This window comes from Carassius auratus, chromosome 3, assembly GCF_003368295.1.
Source record: "Carassius auratus strain Wakin chromosome 3, ASM336829v1, whole genome shotgun sequence".
Taxonomy (NCBI): domain Eukaryota; kingdom Metazoa; phylum Chordata; class Actinopteri; order Cypriniformes; family Cyprinidae; genus Carassius; species Carassius auratus.
The window spans coordinates 27,789,380-27,799,246 of NC_039245.1; the positions used below are offsets into that span (position 1 = coordinate 27,789,380).

A 9,867-nucleotide genomic window follows, 5' to 3' on the forward strand; every position below is an offset into this window, starting at 1 on the left:
GTGGTTGTGTCTTGTGTTTTGACTTGAGAACGGCTGTTTGTATCTCAGAAGAATGAGTGGCGAAAGCTAAAAACACACAAGAAGAAAAGAAAGAGAGGAATAAATACAATCCATATACAATGTCTGATGAATACCAGCAGATGGCAGCATGACGACACTTTTGCTACATTTCCTGCTAATTCAGAGTTAAAAAGATGTGGCTCTGTGTAAACACATCCTTTGTTTAGTTGAAATGGAAATATATTCTGCAATAATGCACTGTATGGAAGTCCATTGGGCATTGTAGCAGGTTAAATATTAAAATACATATATTTATTAGCTCTTCGATCACTTAGGATCTGCTATAGAGTTGGTTAATTGTGTAAAAAATGTTCCCTAAACATTAGAGGTGTTAATGTGTAATTAATTGCATACTAACAACATCCGGGAAACATTATGCTTATTTTCCATCATGTACATTTTGAAAAGTTCACTAGCATACCAGAAAATCATGTGTAAAGAACTGAAACACCTCCTGTATTAATGATGTGTGACACATAACTCAAACATTATAGTCATCTCAGCAAGGAACCACTTCTATCTCAAACAACACGTTTTGTGTGGACGAACAGCTCTCAATTCTGCTTCAAAACCCTCCAGATGTCCTGCAAAACTGTTTGATGCAGAGGATGGATTATTTTCATTGGTAAATCATGTCACAGATGTGTTTACGGAGAATAAATGCAATCACACCGCTGCATGAGGAATAACAGCAAACGCTGGGTAGTGATACATTAACCAAAAAATATCAAACTTCATATGAAAAAAAAAAGCCACAAGATCTTGGGGAAGGGTTGCTGTAACACATTTATTTGTCCTCTATTACTTTCTTACCGCATCACTATCTAAACAATTGTAACACGCTTTACAGAAAACTGTCATATATATATTTAAAGACTTTTATAGACTCCTTATCAGTACTCCAAGCGTTGACATTTCCTCATGACACCCTCTTATTGTAAATCTGCACACTCTTGTCTCCGGAGGAACAGAGGGGTGTTTGATGTGCTTTATAGAAATTTGACATTTTTCAGAAACAGAAGGAATACAGAACAGCTCTGTCTCTCTCTCTCTGTGTGTGTGTGTTGTTTTGGTAAATTTACTCTTTGTTGTCAACAGAGCACAGTGTGTCTTCAGTAAAAGGCTTTTTATTTTCTATAAACCCGAGAAACGATGTGCTAGAACAGTTTGGTTGTGTAACTGTATCTGCCGTTCAGTATTCAGTGTTGTAGTGTCAGGAAGCATCTGTGCGGCACACTGACCTCCGGAGAAATAAAGACACAAGAACTGTTTAACTGCAACAAAACTGTGATTCTCCTGCAGTGAAGATGCGATGATCACTACGGCAGAAATGTGTAGCAGGTGTTTCCTCCGAGAAGCCAAGGAAAGCTGTGCTGTCAAGAAAGAAATGAATCATATGAAATATGAGCTGAAATAATGTGTAATGTCTTTATTTAAATGGTGCTGTTATTGTCTGATCGCGCCGGTTTATCTTATTTATTGGTTTATCTAAGCAGCAGTGCACTTCCAGACTGCAGCAAAGTCAGATTGTGCAGAGGACTCATCTGCTCCCTGTGCTCAAACTCAGTTAACAGACAGCGTCTCTAATGGAGGGTGGTTATAACAAGGACATGCGGTATATCCTGCCCACTTTAAGACACACCACTGCTCCCCCAGCTCAGGGTGAGGGTTCCCTTGTTCTGCAATGGGAAACTGAGCATACTGGAAATGCCGAGCGGTCAATGCCTGCTTGGCAAACTAGCATGAGTTTCATCTCTCATGCTGGAGTGGGGACAGATCAGCTCATGGGATCTCTTTTCCCCTCTCCTAAATAGATCCATGTGTGAACTCACAGGATGCCAATTAACTACAGTCTGTTTCCCAGAAGAGAGGAGCTCGTCCCGCTCTCGCTCGCACACACTCCTGCCTGATGCAGCAGCGCTGGATCACACACACCAGCACAGCCTGCATGCTGTCGAGCTGTTATTGTAGGTTGAAATCACAAGAGAGCAGTGTTTCATTCAACACTGGAGGCTTTGTGGGAATAACAATGAGAGGGAGATTCTTGGAATCCCGTTGCAAATCCAAGAGTGAGTTCAGAGGGAGAGCTAGCAGTTAGCATTCCCAAACAAAATATAAATATATGCCATGTCAACAAGACATTTTAATATTTTTTGGGGTTAACCAGGCAAACCTTGACCACCGGCTTCACAGAAGGAAAAGGTTTAATGTTAAAGTTCTTCAGCATCTTTTTTCCTTATTTCAGCCCCAGGTTATTTTAAACACACCTGTACTTTGTTTTTATTTTTATGATAAGAAATGACTCGACGGTAAAAATGGTTGACCTACATTAACTATGGCTTAAATACACTTAACCTACAAACCTACATACAACCGCAAGTTAATGGAGAACTGTAAAAACCAATAAATCCAACATATAATATATCACTATATTACCGTAGACAACTGAGCAAAATGTTTGATGACTTTTGGAAAGTCAATAAAAAATACAACACTGTAAAAAAAAAAAAAAAAAAAAAATGTGATAGAGAAAAAGGCAACGAAGAAGTCTTTTTTTAAACAAAAGTCAAAACTCCTGTTATAATGTAGATTTCTGAGGGTGCAATCTTGTCATAAATTAATCTATTACTTTTCCTACATCATTTTTAACAAAAAACAAGTCAAGTCAAGTCACCTTTATTTATATAGTGCTTTAAACTAAATACATTGCGTCAAAGCAACTGAACAACATTCATTAGGAAAACAGTGTCTCAATAATGCAAAATGACAGTTAAAGACAGTTCATCATTGAATTCAGTGATGTCATCTCTGTTCAGTTTAAATAGTGTCTGTGCATCACCAAAAACATTGGTAAAATAAACATTTGGGAGTCTTAGACCTTTCCAACAATATATAGTTTGTCAAGATTAGATTAGATTTAATTGCAATATAGTGAAGTAAATGTAGGCGCCTGTATACGGGACAGGGTGACAGTTAAAGGGTTAAAATTCAACATTAGAATTAGTAACGAAAAAAAAAAAAAAAAAAGTTCATGTTCATTCAAAAAAGTGTTCATGCTTGACTTAAAATTCGTGATCACTTAAAGATCCAACCTAAAGTTGTTAAAAAACTGAAATATTCCTTTAAGACTTAAACTGAGCTACTACCTTTCCTCTCAGCTCTGTCTGCAACCGGCTGAACAGATTGTTTTCAGTTGGCATTGTTGGAACAGATTGTTCTTTCTGTAGAAACCGTGTGACTGAGAGGCTTGGCGTGCTTCCTGTTGGCCGGAACTCTCTTTCAGATGAAGGGATCAATGAGGAAGTGGCATGAGACAACAGGCCTCAGCCTGCTTCAGCTCTCTGGTATTTGGGATCAAAAGATATTCATAAGAATCAAGGAGCTGCGCTTGTACTTAAGGTGCACAGAGAGGCAGGGGAATCTGTTCCCCGTGAGCACAGGCTGAAGAGGGCAACTGTTAAATGTCTTCTTGTTGAACACTGCTCTACTGTTGTCCCTGGGCTGAAAAAAAGAGGCATGGAGACAGCAGCCAGAAACCATGAAATGTGAAGAAGATCAGAGAGAGAGAGAGAGTCCAGGCAGGGAACAGTCGCTCCTCTGAGAAGCAGCAGAGAGTTTCGGACCACCATGGTCTGCCATAAACCGAGTGAACTGCCACGCGTCTACTCTCTGTCTCATTCAAAAGCTCCTCACAATTGGGTGTTTGGCATTAGCATGTTGCTAAGCTAACTATATAGCAAACTGAGGCAGTATGATTGTTTATTACTGCGCAGCTCTCTATGTGAAGTTAGATGTATATGTATGTAAGTGTATTGTAGTTATAGAAGTACACACACACACACACACATACACACACACGTTTGTTTTTGTGTAACGTGTGTTCATCCCATAGGTGTAATGGTTTTTATACTGTACAAAATGTATATTCTATGGCCCTACACCAACCCTACACCTAAACCTAACCCTCAGAGGAAACTTTGTGCATTTTTACTTTCTCAAAAAAACTCATTCTGTATGATTTATGAGCGTTTTGAAAAATGGGGACATGGGTTATGTCCTCATAAGTCCCCCCCCCCCCCCCCCGTAATACCTGTGTCATACCCATCTCATTATACAGAGTTGTGTCCTGATATGTCACAAAAACATGCCCACACACACACACACACACACACACAGGTTTTTATACTGTACAAACTGTATTTTCTATCCCCTTACCCTAACCCTACATCTAAACATCTAAACCCCTCACACAAAACTCTCAGATTTAAAAATAACACCAACAAAAATCTCAGGTTCTTATATGATTTATTTTTTTTTTCTCATGGGGAACAAAAACTATCCCCACAAGGTCGAAATTTACTGGTATTACTATCCTTGTCGAGACATTTTGTCCCCATAATGTAGGGAATAACAGGACCACACACACACACACACACACACACACACATGCAGTCAATACATTAAATTAGGTTAAAGCCATTATATACACACATTTTTAATGTTTTATAGTACATACACAATGTTTCATATTTAATGTTTTATACATATATATATATATATATATATATATATATATATATATATATATATATATATATATATATATATATATATATATATATATATATATATATATATATATATATATAATCATCTTATGATTTGACATGTCCTCTTCAATGTTTATGGTTTATGCACATTAATGTATTTACAATGAGCCTGGGTTGACAGAAGGGGTTATTTCAACTTGACAGAAATACCACTGTTGGCATACTATTAAGCATAAATTATTATTGCTGATATTTTCCTTTATTTTCTTTTTTCTATACTAGACTTTAAAATAACAATATGTTAATATGTTTGTTAATAATTTGATAAACAAATTTCTTAAATTTAAAACATTCTTTTTTTCCAAAGGAAACCCACTTCCTCTTTTTCCAAAAGGAAATGAGGAAAATAATAAAGTGTTGTCTACACTGTACTTCCTGACAGTAAAGACCAGCATTAGCATGTCCAAACATTACTGTACATGGATTAACACATAGTGTGGATTCATCACACACTTACTGGAGCTCTTGTGTAAGTGTGCTTTCTTTCCCAGCCCAGGCTTTTGCCACAGTCTTCTTTTACATCCATAACCCTGCACGTCTGAAGCATCCTCAGAAATCACATGGCTTTAATGAACCAGTGAAGCTCACGTCCTCACCACCATATCATAGCAAAGGTTTTCCCCCGATGTGAATCATGATGAAACACAGATGGCATACAGGAAACATCGCTACGATCTTATCAAGATGCATTTCAAGTTCCCTTGTATTAGATTTTACTAATCTTGATCCTAAGGCTAAGCTTCTGATGATAATACACAATGTGCACTAGGCTCGTGAGAGCAGTCACTGCTGGGAATTCTTATCCCTACACTTCTAAAACAAGGAAATTAGTGACTTTATTTGATCCATGTTACAGTACATATGCCATGACATCACATACCGTTTCCTTAAATGTTATATTCACTTTGTGTATCTTTGAATATGGAAACAGCTTCCCAAAATGTGATTACAGAGTACACAAAGATGGAAAGAGGAGTGAACGACTACAGTATTCCCGAAGGAAGTAAACCAGAGACACTGCAGCTTGATTGTAGAAACATTGAAACATTGCTTTACTCTGCTTTGAAATAATTTAATGGATAGTTTACAAATTGCACAGCAATAACACCTCCATGTGGTTGTGAAACTGCAGATGGGGAAACCTGGAAGCAGAACAGAAAATACAGAAGATTTCCAGAATTCAGTTTGATGAATCAGAAAGAGGATATTTATTCCTTAACGCGAAATTCCTAGTAATGACCCAACCATTTCACACAAATCCAGCAGATGTGTCATTCCAACCTGTTATTCAACTCCTTTATTCGGCAGTTGTCTGAGTGTTTTTACAAGATGAACTAATTAAAGGGACAGCCCTCTAAGGCCTTGTTTAAATATAATAAAAACTCTTCCTGGATCTTATATCGATTATCAGCATTACATGTTTGCTCTGAGCAAATGCTATCTGGCAAGTGCACTGACATTATTGACATATATTAAGGAGTTAGTCACTTGTTCTGCGCTGAGCTGCCATACACATGTGTCAACAGAGGACACAGCCAAGCAAAACAGATAGTTTGTTGAAGGCATTTGTATGTGCATGGTTATCAGGAAAACTAAAACCCGGAAAACCATTTACGGAGATGATACAGCTGATAACGATAATGTGTTTCTGTTGTATTCAGCAATGCTGTTAGATAAGAACAGAGGAATCCTTTTTTCATTGCTTTTCACGGGAAACTGTTTGCTTGAGAAAGCTGGGGGAAAGTCCAGGCAAGTTTTCGATGGAAAGCTGACCAGAAGTCAGTATCACAACCCGGCTCTATTCTGTCCTGTTTCTAACAAGCCCAGATGACCGTTTCTGTTCCTTTTTCTCAGCCAGTCAGACTACCCGTATTTTCATGATAATTTAGCTTACATTTCTGCCTGAAGACATCATGACAAACAAAGTCAGCATTTTCACTCAAATAACCTTCACGGATCACATGCCATTCCATATCGCTTTCTCTCGACTATTGACTTTATAAAACAGATTAGTCAAGATGACTTATTTTATTATTTTTGGGGGTAATGAGTACTTATATGAAAATCCTATCAATTTATTTTTGGGAATTATTTAAATAAATTTTCTTGAAAAATACAATGGATTTAATACAACAGAAACTGATCTTTCAAAAAAAAAAAAAAAAAAAAAAAACATTAATGTTTCATTTTTTTTGTATTTATTTATTTATTTATTTTAAATTGATACAAATTATGCACAGAAGCAGACTGCATAAGCACATATGTGTACTGTTGTGTATAGGTCATAATATACACCTCTTGTATACACATATACAAGTCTTCTGATTCTTGCTTATTCCTGTTTTTATATTTCCTGTTTAATTTTTACTTCAATATTATGCAAGTAGCCAGTGATCCTGGAAACCACAACAAATTCCCTGTGTTTGAGCACACTTTGCAAATAAAGCTCACCCTAAATCAGATTTTAACGTCTGTGTGGTTTAAAATACACAGTTTTCATTTGAACTGATGCTGGTTTATAAATAAAAATAAATACTTCGTACTACTTCTGTTGCTCGGTTTACTGTTAAAACTGCTAATAAAAGTTTAGCATGCATTAGCCAGTAGCATTGTCGCCTTCTAGTGGAGTGATCTGTGTATTATTATAAAGTCTGATCAGTTGTGTCAGAGCTGACGAGTCGAGTTTTATTCAGATTAGTCATGTTTCTGGGTACAAACTTGTCAAATACCATACGCCTGGTTTAAACTATATCAGTTAAACAGACGACAGTTGCTAGGCGCTGATATCTGCTCAACAACAATAGGGAGGTGTGTTAGGGAATACGTTTACAGTAAGGCGGCGATCTGGAAGAGCAGCGAGGGGGAGGGGAGAGCATTGGGTGTACCAGGAATAGTATTACTGACAACCTACCCTTACTGGAACCCTAGAGAGGGCGGAGCTAAACTAGAACACGACTGGGACGCCGCTACAAATAACAGAGGACTGCAGCACGAGCGAGTCAAGGAACACTAACTCCTCTCAACAGCACAGCCAGAGTACAGACTTACTACTTCGGATTTGTACAAAAACTACTCTTCTGCCAAAAGAGACTCAAAGGTGAGAGAGACTTTCAGAAAGCTTTTGATCATTTCAATACAATTAGAGTACTTATAAAGTGCTTTAGCTTGTCTTTAAGATCATTATTGATAGCCTTTATATATATATATGAGTAACAAGTTATGCCAACAAATCATACTTTAAATTCTTAAAATGTGAATGAAATGCTAGAATAAGGAATCTTCAGCCTACTACATCAGTCTGCATAGATTAGATAGAAAAGCTTCTGCTTAATAACTGGCTTTTTTTAAGCCTCTATACTTTAAACCACATGCACATTTTCTGTGGTGCTAATCTAAGATCTTGTTTCTCTGTAGGCTCCTGTTGCCAGCTTTAAGAGGCTCACAGTTTCCTCGTAATCACCCGAGCTGCACACTGCACGGTTTTCCCGGCAGCTCAAGGTCCGCGCGTAGAGCCATGGTAACCCACAGCAAGTTCGACAACGCAATGAGCAGCAGCCTGTTTGACGCCAACATGCGGCTGCCGTCTCACCGTTACAAAACCTTCAGCTCAAAGCTACAGTACCAGATGGTGCAGCACGCCATCAGGATGCTCCAGGAGAGCGGCTTCTACTGGGGCTCCATCAGCGGCAAAGAGGCCAACCACTTGTTGAACTCGGAGCCTAGCGGGACCTTTCTGGTCCGAGACAGCTCAGACAACCGGCACTTCTTCACGCTCAGCGTCAAGACCGAGTCGGGCACCAAGAACCTGCGGGTGCAGTGCGACAACAAGTCCTTCTTCCTTCAGACAGACTCCAAGAGCTTGCACTCCGTGCCCCGCTTCGACTGCATGCTGAAGCTCGTCCACCACTACATGCCCTCTTCTAGAAGCCCTCTGTCCATCGGGAACTCTAGGAATGCTTACTACATCTACACAGGGGGCGAGAAGATCCCCCTGGAGCTGTTGAGACCCCTTCCTTGCACAATGTCCTCCTTACAGCACCTATGCAGGAAGACCGTCAATGGACATATAGACGTTTCAAGCAAAAGAGAGCAGCTGCCTCAACAGCTGAAAGACTTCTTACAAGAGTATGACGCTCCTATTTAAAGAGGATATAGCTTGATGGGCTTTAAAGTTCACACGCTTTTTTGGAGCTTGTTGCACCAAGAAGTATTGAGCTGTTCATGAGTACATGGAGTTAGCCGTGTGTGGTCATGAGTAGCATCACTGATGCATTCTTATGTGACTGAAATTGAAGCACCGTTCTTGCCGTAACAGTCTCAATGAATGGAGGGTCTGTGCTGTTTTCTGTACCAGTGCCAGTATCGTGGGAACCAATCACTGCCTCTGTACTGCCCCGAATCTGTGAGCGCCGCCAAGCAGAGAGACAGCAAGCCATTTAACAGAAATCAGCCGCCGCCTTCTTCCAAGTAAATATTTGTGCCTTTCACGGGAAGAAGGAAGAAGTGAGTAACAGCATTGTGAAATGTCGTTGAGAAATGCCTTCTGGAGTCCTCAGTCACGCCAAGGACTGGACACAGATTACAGTGGACACATGTGGACATTCTGCTTGTACTTGAAAAAGAGACACTTTGGAACAAAATGTCTGTGTTTTTTAGATGTGTTTGGTGGTTCGCAGATTAAACCAGACTGCTTGTTATTGAATGTATTAACACACATGTGTGTTTGGTGTCTACAGATCACCCATGTTTCACCTTGTCACACATGACACTGTTTACATTTATGAAGATACATTTAGATTTTGTAAAGACATCTCAGCCATGTTTTGATGTTACATATTTATATTTATATACATATATGCACAAAAAGACATTTCAATAATTTATTAAAGAGCACTATTTTTGTAAAAACGAACTCCTTGTCTTGGGTTTTTCATTTCTCAAGTGTTTTACCTCTGTAAATGTCTGAAATAGTCCAAAATGTGTATGAATCAGAGTTGCCGGCGCCTGTGATTCAGATTCCCGGAGCGCCTCGCCTGGAAGGGTTCAAGTTGATTCAGAGACATTGACTTTAGTGAGCGGGAATGATTACAGTTAGTTTTTAAGAGAACAGCCTTGGATGACTAAAGTGAGTTAATATCTCACAGCATGACATGCAGGAATGGATGCATAAGACAAGAACAATATATGGTCAGATTCT

General features: G+C 38.9%; 1 protein-coding gene across 1 annotated transcript; it reads left to right on the forward strand.

Moving 5' to 3' along the window:
- The first annotated feature begins 7,612 nt into the window (after nucleotides 1–7,612).
- On the forward strand, nucleotides 7,613–9,582 carry LOC113053183 (suppressor of cytokine signaling 3-like). The gene is made up of 2 exons (XM_026218004.1): nucleotides 7,613–7,767; nucleotides 8,085–9,582. The coding sequence occupies exon 2, from the start codon at nucleotides 8,185–8,187 to the stop codon at nucleotides 8,812–8,814; it is 630 nt and encodes a 209-aa protein (XP_026073789.1). The 5' UTR covers nucleotides 7,613–7,767; nucleotides 8,085–8,184; the 3' UTR covers nucleotides 8,815–9,582.
- Nucleotides 9,583–9,867: the final 285 nt, after the last annotated feature.

Excerpts from the sequence above, each read along its gene's own strand:
- LOC113053183 (XM_026218004.1), top strand. The coding sequence starts at position 8,185 with ATGGTAACCCACAGCAAGTTCGACAACGCAATGAGCAGCAGCCTGTTT.